Below are 18,367 nucleotides of genomic sequence, written 5' to 3'. Positions count from 1 at the left end.
AGATGGAGATGATGGGCGCAATAGAAACGAAACTATAATTAGAAACGGCAACACTGGCTAGCTGAGGGGTGGTATAATTGACCACCGGCAACGTACCTAGATCGCTGACACCATTCTTGAACAGATTATCACCACCGGGCTCGCTAGCGGCAAGCGTGGGGCTGATTTGCTTCGCCTGACCGGACGCTTTGTCCTGCGGGCTGGTGGTGGTGCTCGCTGATGACGCATTCGGGACGGCGGTTTCGCTGGCCGTTGCCGTCCCATTGGCCGTTGCTGCCTCGCCCGAGGAGGAGGATGACGATGAGCCGGATAGAGTCGGTTGGTTCGATTGTCGTTGGGTGGTGCCGGCCGCACTGCTGCTGCTGTTGCCACTCGTGCTGGCACCGGGTTCCGGTGCGCCCGGCTGGTGGTCGGTGCCGAAAGCGGTGGCCGGTGCGGACGTGGGCGTGCCACGTTCCGGTATGTCGAACGTTTTGGTGGAAGGTTTTGCATTGTCCAGCGATAGGATCGGTCGAAAGGGGCGGCCACCGTTCGTGGTCGTGCTCGGCGCTCCGGCTTTGTCGGCGGCGTCCAGGGAGCGTGTTTTCTGGTAAATGGGGATGACAAAAAGGGAGAGGGAAAGTACGGGGGTTAGATTTGAGCGAATGGAACTGATGTTATTTTTGAGGATTATTTATTGTGTGACCTTATTCATAGTATTCCACATGGGCTTGCTGTAGGTTGTTAGGTTTTACGCTTTAAACTTGCTCCAAGTATTAAAAAGATCATTCAGAGTTAACGGTTAATCATTTTTCAAGAAATTATTCAAATAAACAGCTGCATTAAGTCAACTCTTTTGCATACTTTAAGCCCAGTCCTTTACTTTACTGTACCACGCACGTGTTGTTCACCACCTGTGATGCACCGAAAATCCGTTTCCGAGGTGCAAATGAGTAAATACGCAACAACAAAGCGATCAAATTAGAGGACGCTTTCCACGGACGAAGCCGTACGCAAACCGCCACCACAGCACGGGCTACTATTCACTCCGCAAAAGAACCACCGTTATCGTCAATCAAATCACCAACTGAACGAAACGGGAGCGGAAACACACTGCAAGCCTGGCAAGAAGAAAAAGGAACACCAACACTACAGGAAAAAAAAACAATTTCCTGCCACCAGAAAGCTTTTCACTACGGGGTATTTGGTCTCTTCAGCAAACGGGGTAGGAAAAACTATACCAACCTGGTAGTGGGGAAGAAACGTGGAGTGCAACGTGACTACAGCAACCGAAGCAAATAATGGACGGTTTGAGGGACCAGTGCTTGTGACAGCAGTTTAATTTATATGTAAATTTTATCAATTGAAGTTAGTTGGCTGCGCTGTGACCGGCGTCCCTATTTGCAAACACACACAGACACTCACACACAGCTGATGGTAACGGAATTGTTCTCCACGGAATGTCAGCCGTCCGTTGTCTGATTGCTCCGAGTGTTCTTCCTCATAGCTCGCCATAGTACGACCAGATCGCCAAATCTCGACGAGTCTCGGATAATGAGCGAAGCATCGATTTCGATCGGCGCAAGCGAACGGGGGGGCGGGTGCAATTGCGGGACGCACATCGTACAAAGACCCCGCACGGAGAGGGTCCATTTTCCCACTGACGACAATTTTCCACATCCACGCCAAGGACGAAAGCGGCCAGTGTTATTTTCCAGCGTTGGCAAGCGCGTTCTTGCGTTTCTAGGTTAATGCGCTCGTCGGCAGATTTGGATAAATCTCAGTCCCGCTCAAATGTGTGTGTGTGTGCATGTTTAAACAGAGAGCTGGGAAGGTTGCCCAACGTTCGCCCGAGCCAATCATTCTACCAAAAACATTCCAGAAATGTGGCTGTGACGGTTTTTGGGAGGGACGTTGATGCGAGCGATAAGCGGCGCAACAAATAAACGCTCCAAATTAGCATTAATTGCTCGTTGGCTGTGAATTTCGGTGCTTGCTCGATCGTGGTGTACGGATCGAGAACAGTACGACAACAATGGACTGTAAATTAAATCGTTTGATGTTATATGTGTGTGTAAGGACGTGTTTGCTAACTGTGGGCAAGAGAATGTTGGACCATATTTTAGCGAGCGGGACGATGGTTCGATTGGAAATGCGCTCTGATGGGTTTGCTTTAACTGTTATGGCACTAAAGCGTCTATTTTCAAGGTCATTAGTATACATTATCGAATGACTTTACTGTATAAATTGTAGAAAAGCGCTAACTTTTAATTAACTTTACTTCAACGCTAAATTGGAAATTAGTTGATTTGTACATTTTATTGAGCATTTAATAATGTGTGGAAATATCAATGAAAAAAGCAGAAAATTGTAAAAAAGGTGACTCTAAACAGCAATATATTTTTTTTCCATTTAATGTACAAATGTAACTCTTAACTCCTCTTTTTTACGCTTCACGTGATCATTAGTAAATGACTGTGAGGGACATCGTTGAGCGAAAAAACGAACCGAAGCTGCACACGGTTATCCTAAACCTTCAAGCAAACTTTAACCACTTTTTGGTCGGTCGGTGATGAGTGTAATTGCATTTTAGCTCAACTAAAATCATCCTACCCGCACTCATACCAAATGCCACCTCCTGGAACGAACCATCCTTCAAACGCTATTACGCTGCAGTGATGAGTTGAGAGGGCCCTTTAGCTATTACCAGACAAGCAAGGGCGCAAGGGCAGCGGTAAGCAGGGACAAAGAGCATCGTACGAACGATTTAGTCCCGTGCAAGTTTCGGTGGTGATCCGTGGGATCGCGTCATCTGCAGCAGACAGATACGCGGAGTTACAGCTTTAAGGCAGCATTACCCGCGGGCACATTGCACCCAACAACAGGGACAATAATGAAGTTGTTGTGCGGGCGCGTCTGACTGACGGAGATGGTAATGCCTTTAGCTGTGATGCCAGTCGCATAATCAGACACCGGGTGAAATCGAGCATTCATTGGAGAATCTGAACGGGAGGTTGGTACTGTTGGAGTTCCCTCGCTCTTAGAAATGGGAAAACGATTTGTAACGGTGCAGACATTGATTTGATTACCGGGGTTGCCGTTGGGAAGTTTCACAACGCTCAAGTGGTTAGCAGTTGATCCTTTTAATTGTAAGGATGTTAGCTTGATTTAATGTTGATGAAACTTCCGATTCGATAAAATGTCAGTATTACATGCATTCAGAAATTGGACTTAAATTTATATCACTGTTACTTACCGATTCGGCGAGCTGCTTGAGCGATGCGTTGATCTTGTCCGGGTTTCGCGGCGGCGGCTCGGGCGGTTCCGATGCGGCGGCCATTGTGACGGTGCCGGCCGTGCCGTTCAACTGCATTCCAACCAGGCGCAGCAAAGAGTTCACTGTGTCATCGTTGATGGCAGTCTGGAAGATCACGAAAGGGTTTAGTTAGTTCAGCCAGTGAGCAGTGTGAGAAATTGCGAAAAAAGGGGTTTTTGGACCAAGCTTTACAACCGTGAAGCACAGAACACAAGAGCACAGACAAATGGCCACACGGATACCACCACGCCATTGAGGAACGAGAACGGTCTAATTTAAAAGCGAACATTCCCAAGCTAAAGGGGATTCATTCATTTAACTGTGTGTGTGTCTGTATGTCTGTGTGTGTGCTGTTCTTAAACGAGGAAGATTTATAACTAGATTTATAACAAAAATATGAAAATTGTCTTTCAAACAAAGTGAAACAAAGAAATAAGACCACAGATCGTGTTGACTATTGTTGTAAGTGAGGAAAGGTTGCATGTTATCGCAGTTTGCTTATTGTTTGCATAACTTTAGGCGTACTGCACATATTTTGCATAACGTTTGGGCGCAGGATGCCGAGTAAGGTTACACGTTTACTCGGACTGTCATCACACTGTACGACCTCTTACAATGGTGTCCTTCACATCGAAATATTCAACCAGGAAACGCAATTATTTCCTTCGTAGTTCTAATTAAAGTTACTTTCATATCACAGCATAATCCCCTGCTTTAGTCGCAATACCTGTCAACGTTTCGTTGCTGTCAGGGACTGCACACGCACACAATTCATAGCTGCAGACACATGTGACACGGGTGACCGAACTTTCATGATGAAACTTTTGCAAAAGTTATGCATTATGCTTCCCTTCGGTAGACTTTCTCCAACTGTTTGTTCGTGTTTGTGCAATCCTTTCTCCTTCCCCCAAGATGATAGGGGGACAAAAGTTTCTGTCATGTCATGCATTGAACAGAACTACAACTGTTGCTTAACGTATTGCGATTGGGATGATTTGTGTGACAGCGACACACACGCACACACAGAGCCAACACAGTTTCCATCGCTAGACACAGAAAGTTTTCCTTTGACAAACAGAAGGAGGGAGACAATGTGGGATCGCAAAATCCCACCGGATGCTGTCTGGGGACTACCGGTCCGCCCCAGTGGGAATCGATTCTAATTAGGGCAGCAGAGGCTGAGCACGGTGCTCAGCATGTAGCATGAGGAGCGGAATTTCCTTCGCCATCCCCTCCCGGCCGTTCATCACTCTTGTTCGAATACACTGTACGACTTTTGTGCTTCACCTAGCTGCAACTGTAAAATGTATGAGCTATGTTGGGGAAGAAGCATTCCGAAAGCCGAATGACGAGCGGACGTAAACGAGCAGTAGTGCATAAGAAACGGGCGGCGTGCAAGGAATTTTTATTAGTTTGCACGAACAGCCACTCATTTACCTTCCGTTTTGTGTGCCTTCCGGCTCGCCCAGTGCATCGCGGTGTGTGTATGTGTGTGTCCGGGAGATGAGTTTTAATTTAAGGAAATTCCAAACGCTGCCTCGTGCGAATAATTTATTGCGACCACCAAGTGAGGCGTGCTTGAAGCTACTACCGTACTACCAACCGTTAATATTTCGCTCGAGGTTTGATTTAGGACGGAATGTGAGATGCTTTCTTGCTTGGTGTGTGTGTGCGTTGCAAGTTTGTGCTAAATATTGTTTCCTTTGATTTTGGACCTGATGCTTTGCTAGAACGCTTCCTTTTTAGCGAGAAAGCCAATGAAATGTGATGCTATGTTTTCTTTCGGAAGCAAAATTAAAAGCTCGCTTGAATGAACGCATTCGATGTGAAAAAAAGAGAAGAGAAAAGAGACATAAAAACTCCAAAATGCCTTAGCTTTAAGTAAGCTTTAAAAAAAAGAAATCTGAAGTAAACTAAACCTGGAAACTAAAACACAATTTCCAACAAGAACCTAGAACCTTTCAATGACTCGCACTTTCCATTGGAAAAGTGCCGTTCCACGTGGTATAGTGAAAACTTTCTCAACCGAACATACATCCCTCATAAAGAACGCTACATACATTAAAACCACTTACAAAGAAAGGCTAGCCCTAAGTAGGTACGGCGTAATAAAAGAGTTCCCCAATAAGGACGTTTTTCTGCCAAAGTCTCTCGCTCTTGAAAGAAAATCCATGCACAACAATGCACCGGCATTACAGGGAAAGTTTAACAAAATGTTCAATCCACCAAACCGACGTTGGCCTTTCCATCGGCGGGGGTTGTTACACGAACATTCCATTCTTTTCTTGGGCCCACCATCAAAAATCACCATTTGACCTGCTGCTGCTGTGGCTGCTCCTTTTGCCCGCTGAAAGACGATACCGGGAGCACTCGATGTGACCCCGTTTGGCCACAGAGGACCGAACATGGAGAGGTAAAGATTGATGGCGAAAGTCGCTCTATACGCCCCGTGTAAATGCTCGACATTTGCGTAGGCTCTAGTGGCCCTTGTACAACCGCAATCCGGCCCCGGTTACGGTTACATTAAAATGCTCTCCGCCGAGTGGTGGAGGGATACAGCCGCGTGGAAAGTGTTCTCCACCTTCGTCCCCTTTCTCTCTACCGAGCGTGGGTGATTTATGCCTGGGCGTTTGCCTGGGTGGGTGTTGTTGGAGAGCTGCGCGGAGGTGAGCATCATAAATCAGCATCTCTCAGCTTTTCGCTGCTTTCGGGCACGTTGAAAGCAATGGTGGGTTGAAAATTTTATAGTAAAATAATTATATTAACACAACCGCAGCACAGAGGGAGGGTTCAAAGGTGCAAAAGCCTCGTGGAAAACTGTCATTTTCCACTGTTGCTGTTTGCTCTCGTTCGGTTTGTTAAAGTCACGTATCACACAATCCCACTGGCTTTCGTATCGTGCCGGTGCGTTGCTCAAATCGCAATGGATTTTCCCGGGTTTTCTCACTCTATCTCAAGGCGTACTGTGTGTAGGAATGGAAGCATCCTTATCTTGTTTTCTTACTCATACCGCAGCCGCCCAACCTGACACACTGGGCTGGTGGGGGATTATTTGCCGAAGCATTCCCGCTAAACTCTCGCGGGACTTTGGTCCGAAGATTGAAATGGGTTTGTTTCTTTTTTTTATTGCTTCTTTTTGCTTCCCCCCCTGACATCATGCAGCAGTAAGTTACATGATCCATAAGATGATAATGATGCTGCTGCTGGTCGAACATTTATTGGTCTTGCGTGTGTTGAATGCGTAAGCGCTTTCGACCTTCCGGGGGAGGCTGCAAACCGTTCGTATGTTCGTTCGGCGAGCAAACCGATAAGTCAAATGATCAATATAGTGCAAAGACACGTAACTTCAGTGTCTACCTGGACATTGTGCGTATGTGTGTGTGAGAGAGAGTGACAGAAGCAACTTCAGCAGGTTGAATAAATAATTAAAATGTAACAAAACTGTTCGCCAAACGGGCTCGGCGCTCCAAGATGCTCGATGTGCGTGAGTAAGCACGAACGAAAAAGCGTTGTTTTGTTGCTCGCTAAAAGTTGGCCAAGTTTGATGAGAATTGATTGCACTGGTTGGTGGAGAAAAGGGAGTGGATAAAAGAACGAATGGATAAACTGCCTGGCTCAAGGATATTTATGGAACATTTTTGCGGTTTGTTTTACATCATCGTTTTGTTGTGCAGAGATGGTTTAAGAAAATTCAAGTAAGATGATCATGTTTGTGACATTAAACAGAAGATATATTCATCCATTTACCTAATGAATCTTTTAGACATAATCTTACTCTATTCAAATTGGAATTAATATTCAATGTTTATATTTATTGAGCAAACTTTGACTTTTGAAATGTAGTTTTTAGGATCTCCAGTATTTGGCTTTCTTATCCCTTAAAAGTATTGTTTTAAAGTATTTGTTCACAGTGTCTACTATTACATTAAAAGAGTTCTTTTGTCTTCATTGTCTTTTGTTTCATTTGCTTAGAATTCTTTCCAAACATTTAATTTAAAATAACCTTTTTTCAAACAACATAAGAAAAGAAAGCGTCAAGGGCAGCGATGTGTCACTTCTCCTAAGGAAATCGAAGAAAGGTTCCCACATAATAGCATCCTCAGAATCCACAGAACAACAACAGTCGCATCCAAAAGCCTCTTGTTCGATCGACCAAAAAGTCTAGTCTGGTTTCTTCCGTTTTGAAGGGGGGCAAAGTTTCAACAAACAAATGTCACATCAAATGACAATTTGAAGAAATGGCAAGAATGAAAGGTTGAACAAATACTTTCATTCTAGAAATAGCACTAAAAAGTCCGCTGAATGGCAGAGGAAAAAGAAAGCAAGTGAGATGAAATTTTGCTCTCTGTTTGTCCCTAGACAACATCATGGAAACAGCCTGCCCGGGAGGCAGGATTGGCCAGGGTTGAAAAGGATGAACGGCTGATTGATTGTTAGGCATGAGGTATATTCCCTTGTTTCCATCGCTCAAAGGCAAAAGGGATAGAGTAAACATAAGTTCACTCAGCAAAACAACGGCCTGTTTTTCGGCATGCACAGGCAGACAAATGTGCAGAATTGATGTGAGCACAGTTTAGAACGTTTTACATGTAAGAATCACATTTCAGAGCCTTTTAAAATTGCAAATATATTCAAAGCTTATGTTTCCGGTCATTAGCGCTGGAATGAATAATTTCACACATTAATCGAAAAATAACACATCAATTTTCCGATGAAAAATGATGACGCTTCACTCCGCCGTAGCGAGGGAAATAGAACCGTCAATCAAACAACGGCGGGAGGTCGCAGACAGCAGCACCCGTTTCCAAGAATACGCCTGCATTCCTGTTCTGCAGTCAGCGCACGGGGAGAGCACACACGCACACGCACGCACACGCACATCTGGGTCAACTTTCCCAGATGTGGTGCGTTCGATTTGTCAAGATTTATTTTCCTACCGATAAAGATTCTCTCCGACAGTTGTCCCATTACAATGCGGAACTCAACGCCCCGAAGGCACAGGGTTCTGGAATTGCTTTTCCCCTGCTTCCCCCAAGCAAGCACCACCCCCCGGTCCCGGTTGACGTGTTCGACAGATTCGCCTCATATTACGCCATCACTCGATGCTCTGGGATCGATATAAATCTGATCAAATTGAACTGGCTGGCGTACGGCCTCGGTCCTCCGCTGTCGACGATGCTCCGTGCCTGAGCGTTTTGCTGCTGGAGCACAGCAAAAGAAAAACAATCTAAGTGAGCAGGGGAAAAAAGCGGCTTTGTATAACCATTGATTTTTCCCTACACCAACACACAGTTGGGGATGCTGGGCGGATTGGGTTGTTGTTTGCGCACGCTGGGCGATGTTGTTTTTGCTGATGTTGTTAATACGACCGACCGGCTTGTTTGTCCGGCGAAGGCACAAATCTTACCCGAGGCCTGCTCTTACTCGAGGGTGTAAACATGGTGACGGAAGTACCATGCACAGAGACACTATCACACACACGCAGACACACAGACGGGAAAAGGAAGTGAATGGTATCCGTTTTCCCTGTACCTGGTAAGTGTGCCGTCGCCGTGCGTGCGTGTGAGAATAGGGGCCTTTCGACATATGTTTGGTTTTATTTAATATCCATGGCAGTATGGGTGTTTTTTTGTCCTGTACGCTTCTTGTTTTCCCTCAGGTGTCACTCGACTGGGAGGTATTGTCTCGTGTCAGTGCATTGTCCCTCTGTTGTGCCGTGAGTGTTTTCGTAGATGGAATTGTGAAATTCTGCGAAAGCGTACCCATGTTTGCATGAGACAACAGGTGGATTTTCCTGGGCTTTTAGGTGAAATTCAATTTCACTATTCGTGAGATAGTTTGAAGTTATTGAGAGCATAAAACGAACCGTCGAACCATCGAACCGGATGCCTGGAAGCGGCCAAAAAGTTTTCACAAAACCTCTAAAGCCACCCATCACAACCATCTGCTTCCCAGAACCGGCAGAACTGTCCAGCTTTTGCTGCTACGGCGTCCGGCGTAAAAGTTTTGCGATAAATCCCTTTCCTTTTTACAACTCGGCCAGCGCCTGAAAATGCCTTGAGGACGATGAGCACAGCTATTGCTGGTAGCTTTGCGTTGCCCAGTGTGTGTGTGTGTGTGGGTGGGATTGTGTATATTCACTGGCTTTAGGCCTTTAACTTTCACGTAGACTGGGTTTTTAGAAAAACACACACACACACACCTTCACAAAATCAAAACAATCCATTGCCCGATGATGGGAAACATGTTTTTGGTGCTGGCAAAGCTGGATTTTGCGCCAGTTTGTTTTTATGGTAGCGGGAGCCACATTGTACAGAAAAGCTGGCCGGCGAGCAAGAGTGCCCGCGTATTAGAAGTCCTTTGTTCAGATTAATGGTTAAAATGAGTTTTTTGTGTGTTGTTAAGCACTGTGAGCAAATTGTGTAGCACAAAAGGGAAGCATTGAAAGCCGCTTCAAGGCGCGCAATTGGAATGATTCGACAGAAATGCTTTCGTTAATGTTGGAAGTGTTTTTCGTTTCTGTAGGGATTAAGGCACATGTTGGTGTGTGGGTGCGTGTTAACAGGAGGATGGATTTGTTTTTGAGGTTTTTTTTGTAAAATAAGTTGTTGAATGTGTTTGGAAATTAAAAAAAAGAAATATGAAAACCCAAAAGTAAATAACGAATTTTGTTTCTCTGTGTTCTACTCTAGTTTAAATTTTGCCAACAAAAACTAAGCCGAAACATTGAGCCATAATACCATAGTCATGGCAGATGATGAGCAACAGTTAGCAGGCTCGAACAGATCGTGCCGGTTAGCTGTTGACTCTCCCTGCCGTGAGCAGTATGAATTTTTAATATCTAAAGCACATTGCACCATCTAGCTAATTAGGCCGAACGACATGTTACTTAACTACGGAAAGCGAATTAAGGAAAAAAAAGAAGAGAAAAAAATATTCCATAAAATGGTTGCACAAATCTACCGAGAATATCGCATTAGAGACAAAATTTGGGAAGTAATGATGCTTAAACTCTATTAGTTAAAAAGAAATGCTAGCAAAGATTAAAATGGATTAAATTTGACTTATAAAAAAACAAGAATTCAGGTCATAACAACCATTTTGCGCCGCTTCCCTGGAGATTCCGTTGGGGTGTTCGTTTTTTTTTCTGGTTGATTTCGATGCTTTTCAGTAGATTTGAGCTTCGCCCAGCAAAAACAAAAAAATGCAACTCAAAACTAAATTGGTGCAAAATGATACGAAAGCAAAACGAACGAAGGATGAGGGAAGGATAGAAGGGGGAACGAGTCAGAGAAGAGGTGAGGGAAGGAGAACTGATTGGGAGCTTTGCCCGTGTTGTGGATCAAATCAGGAGGGGCCAAAAAAACACATGAAAAACATAGCAAAGGAGAGACAAAGAGAGAGGGATAGAGAGTGGAAAAAATAAAAATCAACGACAAAACTGAAAACTGGGACACGTTGAGTGGAGCAAGAAGCGTAGGCAAAACGATAGGCAAGCCAATTAAAATGGGAATGGGATGAAGTGGATTCGAATCGAAGGAAGCCTTGGCTGAGCTGTATAGCAACGGAGGCTCTAGCGTGTACGGTGGGAGACACAACGTTTGGGACGTTAAAAGCAATCAAAGCTTAGTCCGCTTATTTGTTGGAGAGAAGGGTGGGGGGGGGGGGGGACGGCAATTGCAAAACGAGCTTTTAGTAATTGGAAGATTATAGGTTAGTGAAACAATCACCGTTAGATTAGTGATTGTATGTGTGAGAACACCAAACATAGCTTCCTTTTTTTTAATAAGAATATAACGATCGCAGAAGAAGCATCTTAAACATGATTTTAAACAGAATTGAGCTAGAAAAAAGAGGATTGAAATCAAATGAGGTAACACAGGGGATGTGGGGAAACCTTCAGAAGTTGGCACCCTTACCAAGAGGGAAGTAATATACTGAAGCATATGCAATCTAACCTCAATTTCTTTGCAGAATTGGGCTTTAAAAACGACTAAAGCAGTAGAGAAATGAAACGAACTGAAACAGAAATGCGAACAATAGACAAAACGCACAAGTAGGAACGCACAACACACGACTACAAAGACGGTGTACAGTAACACAGAAGAAGAAGAAGAAGAAAAAACACGTGCACGAACACACGATCGCAAAGTTTGGAGTTTAAAGAAGAAAAAACAACCTTCTCAAATATCCGATGAAACTCTCCCAGCATCGAACAGTCGTGTGGGGTGGCTGATTGTCGGGCTTTGATTTTCGCGCAAAATAGGAAGCTGCTAGCAGCACGGCTGTCCCGTGTCCCTTGGCTCGTGCACCGCCTTCACCGCCGTCCGAACTCAATTACCGTTCTGGGGCTGGTACGCCTGCCCGGTGCAGGAGGTTCGCTCGCGACTAGCTGTTGGGCGTCCCATTCAGCTTCCTGGCGTGATGGGGAGTGACTCGAAAATGGTGATGGTCACACGATGATGAATTGAGCACCAGCTTTGGATGGATGAATGGGTTGAAAATGCGAAAAATGGAACGAACACACGAATCGAAAGACGTAGTAAATAAGTCCGTCCAACGTAATCCTTGTGGCTGGAGTGACTTTTTCCGGATCCCAGTTTTGCCCGGTTAGGGTGAAATGATTAATCTTTTAAGAAGTTAGCCCGGTAAGATCACGTTGTTTCGATGATCGATTTGCAGGACGGGATGGTGCCTACATAATCTATGCTAGCGCGCGCGTGTATGCGTTCGAGAGCAAATCGGAAAAGTTTTCCAAGTTTCAAGGGATCAGTGTTTGGGGGAACGCTTGGGGGAAAAGGGAAGGGTGTCAAAACTTTGCCAAACACCCGGACGTTCAGTTGGGATAAGTTTGGTGCCCTTCCAACTTGACACTGTGTTTTGGTTTTGGTTCAAACGAGGCGAGGTTGAGTTTCATATTTTTCAAAAGGAAAGTAAGACAAAGCCACATCTGCAACAAATTCCTCGCTGGGAGGAACGTTGGGCATTATCAAGGAAAAAAGGGTATACAATATTGTTTCTTTGCATGAACCAGCTTATAATTCTGTTGTTGAAGAGTTTATTGAAGTGACTTTGCAGAAGAAACAACAGCCATAACACATCGTGGCCGTAGATCAGGAGCAAATCACTGGAAATAAAATACTTACCTCTCAGCGCACGTTTGGAAGCTTCGTGTGTGTGTTTGTGTTGTGGAAGGAAAATGTGGAATCCTTTCCACCCGGGAGCAGTATGTATCGATCGAACAGTGAAGAGTTTGGTCTGCTTCTCTTGCTGGTCACCTTCTATCAGGTCTGCAAGCTATCGATTCCACTTGTCGATTGCTGGAAATAGGAAATGTGAACAAAGCACAGCAGATTAAGCAGGAGCGTGCGGTGGAAGGATTTTGGATTAAAATCAAATTGGCTGTTGGTGAAGCAGCACACACAAACACACAATGAAATCGGAGAAACTCAAAAGACCGCTGTGAAACCAGTGCCGTTGAGTTAATTACCGTAGAATGGGTTTTTGGTTGTGATGCGTCTTCTGTTTCTGCCATTCCAGAAGCAGAAGACGGCATGATTGGCTTTATTGGGAGGGAAAACTTCAACCAAAACCATCCACAGACGGTTTGGGTCATAATAATCAAAACGAGGAAAGCAAACTAATGTTAAAGTAGCCTCCAGTTGGCTCGGTCCAGTCTTTGGGGTTTGGCTCGCTTGGCCTTTGGTACTGGTTCGAGTGTGGAGTCGTTATTCCAGAACTTTGCTGGGATGTATAATTTATGGATCTACTGCACCGTACACTGAGGGATAAGGGTAATAAAAATGGATAGTCCTGCTCGGTGCAATTTATGGTGACGCTATAATACTACGTCAACGATATGTCCTCCTCAATTACACTCATAATCGGAAGAAACAATGGAGAAATGTTCGTGGGGGAGAAAGTCATTGATACTTAAGATGACGTAGTTTGTCTCAGTTTGAAATGATTAGTTATGTTATGTTCGGGATAGTTTTATAATTGCTATTCAGAGGTAGCTTAGGAAATAAAAAAAGAAGTTTTACCAGCTGTAAAAATTCCTTTTTGTTTAAAAGCGACATAAAAATGTACAGTAAAATGTAACCGTTCTGACTACTAAGTACCATGCCGCAAAGGTTTTAAAATATTGTATGATAATTACTATTATTTGTTTTATGATCTATGTCGGTAAATACTGCACCTCTCAGACACTAACTCAAATTTTGCTTCCCTTGAATGAGTAATAGTTTCAAAGTATTTGTATTATACCGCTACTGTTACTGAAGCAGATGGCAGCCTCTAAAATAGCTCAATCTGTTCTGCAGTCTTGCAACCACACAACTATCAGCTGCAGTCACAGTGACGACTAAATTATATAAGTGCCATTGGCATCCTTAACCGAAAAGCAAAGAAAATCCTTGCATCGGAAGAAGTTTGCTTTCAACTATAATTAAACCACAGTTGCTTCCACCTTTGCATTGCGAAGGCTGCAATACGAGTGAGCATCCTTTGGCATCAATTCCAATGGAAGATCTTGTTGCCATTCCTACCATTAGCATCCGCACCAGATGCGACAAACTGGAACACAAGAAGGGCAGCTAGTATAGTACCGTCATCACGCTTTGCTCAGTAAGCTTTTTACTCATTATGCAACAGATAGAGTTGTCTTATCCTTGGATACCCGGAACTCTTTTGTTTTCTTGCACCCAAGCTGGATCAGTCAGTAATCCACTCGGTATCGATTAGTTGGTTTTATCGCGCTTCCTACTTGGTTCACGGAAAATTACAACCCCTGCGGGTGAGATTGACTGTCGAAGCAAGCACAATTTGCTTCAACAAGTTTTTTTGTTGGTTTGCTTCAGTCTCTCTGCTTTGGCTTCCCACTTTGAGGATTCTACCCTCGCAGGATGTGAGAGAGAGCAGTATAAAAAAAGTTAAAGTTGAGGAAGAAAAATTGCAGTTGAAAACTAATCCCCAAAGAGCAGCTGTACTTCTTCCTGCAGCTGTATGAAAAATGCACCTCGCACTGTTGCTTGCGCCCGAAGGAAGGCGGAAAAGTGTAAAATGAGCTTTTGAATGTGCTGCACAAGATTTATGGAATCGTCAGCAGTTTAAGCCTGTTCGTGTCAGCTTATTGACAGCAGGGGGAAAGAGGCGTACCGTCTCAGAGGTTAATTAAATGGTGATGCCAAATGAAGCCGTTTCATTAATATTTATGCCCTCCTGCCACGTTTTGTTCGCCAAAAGGTTTCATTCCCGTTTTTCTCACTAGCACAACACGCTAGAGAAGGTGTTTCAAAACTGTACCACCATCAGAAGACACCCTACGTGGGGTCTCTGGAATGTTCTCTACACATGTTCCTTGGGAGTGGGTTTGAGTGTGCTGGTGCCCCGTGGGGGCCAAACAGAGTAAATGGGCGTCGTACCTCCCCCCAGTATTTAGTAACTCGTTAATTGTGAAAAATGGTTTGCCTGTGGCATGAATTTGTTTTCCCACCGTGAAGCCTTTCATAAATGGGGTCAACACAGGGGTTGGGTTTGTTGAGTCCGGTGTAGCGAAAAGTGTACAGTGTACACACCGTGTACACTTTGCTATTTTGTGCACCAAGTTTCCCTGCTGCGGTGACATTCGCTCCAGAGTAAGTGTAAGCTTTTAATTAGTTCAATTAGTGTTGCGAACGAACAGCGAAATGCACGAACTGCAACATGAGTGGTGCAGGATTGTGGGGTTTTGAAAAGCGGAATGGATGAAGTATCATTTGACCTACTTCTTGGAGATGTGAAGATGTTTTCTCTTTGTTAGCTACACCTCTTTTTTGTTTTTATGCAGTAGCGAAGACTCACTAATAGTACCAAGATTGAGGGATCAAGGATTCATTCTTTCCATCTCAACAAACTTTGGAAGCTTTATTGTACGGCAAAGAACTACACTCACCGACGACCTTAGTTGCTGTTGGTCTCATCTTATCGTACTGCGTCACCACACAGCCCCATACAGGCCCATCAGCGGCCACTAGCAATGATTGCCAAACCACACCAGCTGGAAAACGCACGGCGGACGGATAATTAAGGATGTTAATGTGAATGTTAATCTACGGAATACGCCCGTCCGTGCCCAAGATGTGATGCTCAAGTGTGCCTTGTGTGTGTGTCTGTGCGCTTCTCAGACTCACTAGCAAAGAGGCTCCCGCTCTACATGCTTAACGGACGCAGCAGAGTAGATTCCCGTGTACGGTTTTGGTGTCGGAAAAACATGCTCGTTAAGGAAGGGCCCCAGTCAACACACGGCCGCCCCTTTCAGCTGGCTGGGACCGTTGCTGGAGACACATTACGACATAATCAGAGTATCCATAAACGGAAAACTGTTCGTGAGCGTGTTGTGTTTGTGTGTGTAGTGCGGCTGTGTCTGTGGAGGCGGATCATTGGATTATTATTACGTTCGAAATGAGGAGATTCTCGTGCGGTAATGCGATTCAAGTGCTGTGAGGCGTGCGTGTCGGCCAAGAATGAGTGGTAGTAATATTTACAGATTAGTATGAAGGCCTGTTAATGTTAATTTTGTGTCTGCAAAGGAAATTGCACGTAAAACGAAAGGTGCGAGTATTTGATCTTTAATATGTTTGTTTGGAAAATACAATAGTTTCCTTGACGGTCGAATACTTAGCGCCTAACTTAAGCAATATTTATAAATCTTTTATTCGTTTTGATAAAAAAGTAATGTAACTATTTTAATATCTTTTTGCAAACATAAAATTAGTAACACTTCGACGGTTTTGCGATCTCCAATAAACTAAATTGGAGGCAACCGAAGGACCGACCACTTTCGGGCTATTAAGGTAAAGGCAAAGAAAGGAACCATCCATTACGTAAAAAGGTGAAGCGTTTAAATTCAAGCCCCCTTTTCATAGCTCCCATTTGGCACCACCCGGCTCCGGCTTCCCCCGTTAATGTTGGTGTGGCTTTTTTGAGGCAAGCTTTTACGGGAAACTTTACCGACCAAAGTACGGCAGTACAACACTTCCGCGATCGGTAAGGAAATGGCGTTGTGTTTGTGAGTGTGTGGAACTCTAACACCCTCCCTTCACCTCAATCTTTCTACCCCGCCTGTTCCCTCGACACCTAGTGTACGAGAATGTACGGGGGAAGTTGCGGTAATGCTGGTCGCTACGTGCTAATGGGACGGTTTGGCGCCCCAAATGGTCGTACACTGACACACACACAAACACACACACACACACACACACACACAAACACACACCCATACATGGGTGGATGGCCGTTTGGGTCGCTTTAAAGTGGTTCTTAGTTTTGGATAGTTTTACCGGTTCTGGTGCTTCACTTCCACTTCAAAACCCTCCACCTTTATTTCCCGCACAAAACGAAGCTTTTGCTGGAGTCACTAATTTTGGCTTAACACCGGGACGTGAAGGTGTTTAATGTTTGGTGCGGTCCTTTCTTTGGTGTTGTTTTGGTGAGCGAAAGAGCGAGAAAGAGAGGGCGTATTTTAATGTACCGTAGTTCGGAGCGGCACTAGCGGGAAAGTGCCATGAATACAAATGTACCGTACGGAAGTGTGCATGGGTCGCCAGAATCGGGAACAAGTAATTGCAATCGAAATTCTCCTGAATTACGATACGGGTAAGGGTGTACACTGCATATGGTTAAAAGATATGAAAACTTCTTTGGAAAGTAATGAAACAGTTGGGTACCGTTTGGAGAGGGCCTTTTAAGAGTTGTTGTCGTACGTGTCTTATAAGGTTACCATATGCTTTGGTGAGCAAGCAGTTTGATTGCCTATCTTGCTATTAAATCATACCATGCGAATAAATAGCTCTTACATTCTGGGAAAGGGTCTAAGGATTTAATGAATATGAAAGGTTTAAATAATCTTTATGAACTTTTATGCTGTATTAGCTTGCTCCTGACACGTTCGTTAAAGTAAAAAATATGCATTCTATTTAGTAAATGACTTAAATATAAGTAATAAGCATTGAGTACGAAAAAAGCATTGATACATAGCCACTTGATTCATCGCTAACAGCCTTCATTTATAATGCAGAAGCACAAATCAATGATTATTATTATGTCGTTTCTCCTGTTCCGGCTTGGAAAAGCTTTAATTGTTGCTATTAGTCTCTGCTACTGTAAAGCAATCCAACATGTCAAAACGCAAAAAATCATTTCAAACACTACCATTCTTTTGGCGTTCCCTTTTTAATCGGCACAATGACGGTACAAAGCCTTCTGGGAGACTTCTGTCATTTCGTCTCTTTGAAACCGAGCCCAATAACAATTCTGCTTCATTAGTAAAATCGCGGAAGCTCATTCTGCCGCTCGTGGACCCAATTTGGTTCGCTTTGAAGCCTGTTTCCTGTTTCCAAAATGAAGCGAATCGAGAGAGGGAAGGAACAGAAGAAAAAAACGAGCAAAATGCTTTATACTTTTCTCACTTTTTCCAGCCCACTGCACCAAATCTGGTGGCTCTGTAAAATGGGTACGCATCATCGACCGAACACGTTGACAGGCGGGGCTGAATGGGGAGCGTAAACGCAAACCGCTCCATTGCCGTGGGTACATCTGTTTTTGTGGGCGCGTTGAAAGCCTTTATTCCAGCGTGGCGTGGCGTTGGGAACGGCGCAAACATGGTTCACGCGCAAAAGAAAGTAATACCCGAGCCGATTGGAATGCTAATGAAGGCGTTAGCGTGCACGCGAGCGGGGGTGGGGGGAAGCTTTTGCAAACACAGTCTACCGGCGCTTCTGCGTTTGAAGGTATAAGGTTGGGTTTACCAGCGAACCAGCTTTTCGTGCTCGAAAGGCTTTCATATTTTAATTGCTGCTGGCATAGAATCTTCTACCCTTCGGGGTAGACATGATCATCGCCTGTGTGGATGTTCTATTTCAAGCGCTGTAAATAGGGCTCGGAAATCCATAGAAGATGAAGCTTTTCATGGAGCTTTTTTAAGGCAACACAATCGTCACGAGCGATGACGGGACTCGCTGTTCAATGGCTTGCGCTACGCCGTTTCGTGAATTCCGCTAACCGGTGAAATCCAAACCAACCAATTCGCCAAAC

At 44.5% G+C, this 18,367-nt stretch overlaps 1 protein-coding gene across 21 annotated transcripts in view; it reads right to left on the bottom strand.

Annotated features, from left to right (window-relative positions):
* The window catches only part of LOC1269967 (kazrin), a 63,373-nt gene that overhangs the window by 31,973 nt on the left and 13,033 nt on the right, over nt 1–18,367 (bottom strand). For 18 of the 21 annotated variants that reach the window (XR_009765160.1, XM_061647421.1, XM_061647433.1 and 15 more), the window contains 4 exons: nt 12,442–12,615; nt 11,475–11,773; nt 3,236–3,400; nt 97–586 (listed from right to left, as the gene is read on the bottom strand). Coding sequence is in view for 20 of the 21 variants with exons in the window: in XM_061647421.1 (XP_061503405.1) it covers nt 97–586; nt 3,236–3,400; nt 11,475–11,507 (688 nt within the window). In the remaining variant the exon portion in view is untranslated. The remainder of the gene's footprint in view (nt 1–96; nt 587–3,235; nt 3,401–11,474; nt 11,774–12,441; nt 12,616–18,367) is intronic. The other 3 variants (XM_061647420.1, XM_061647431.1, XM_061647432.1) reach the window with 3 other exon arrangements.

The sequence above is a fragment of the Anopheles gambiae genome, chromosome 2 (genome assembly GCF_943734735.2).
Source record: "Anopheles gambiae chromosome 2, idAnoGambNW_F1_1, whole genome shotgun sequence".
Taxonomy (NCBI): Eukaryota; Metazoa; Arthropoda; class Insecta; order Diptera; family Culicidae; genus Anopheles; species Anopheles gambiae.
The sequence above is the reverse complement of the archived record's forward strand: the minus strand, read 5'-3'. Positions and strand labels throughout refer to the sequence as shown.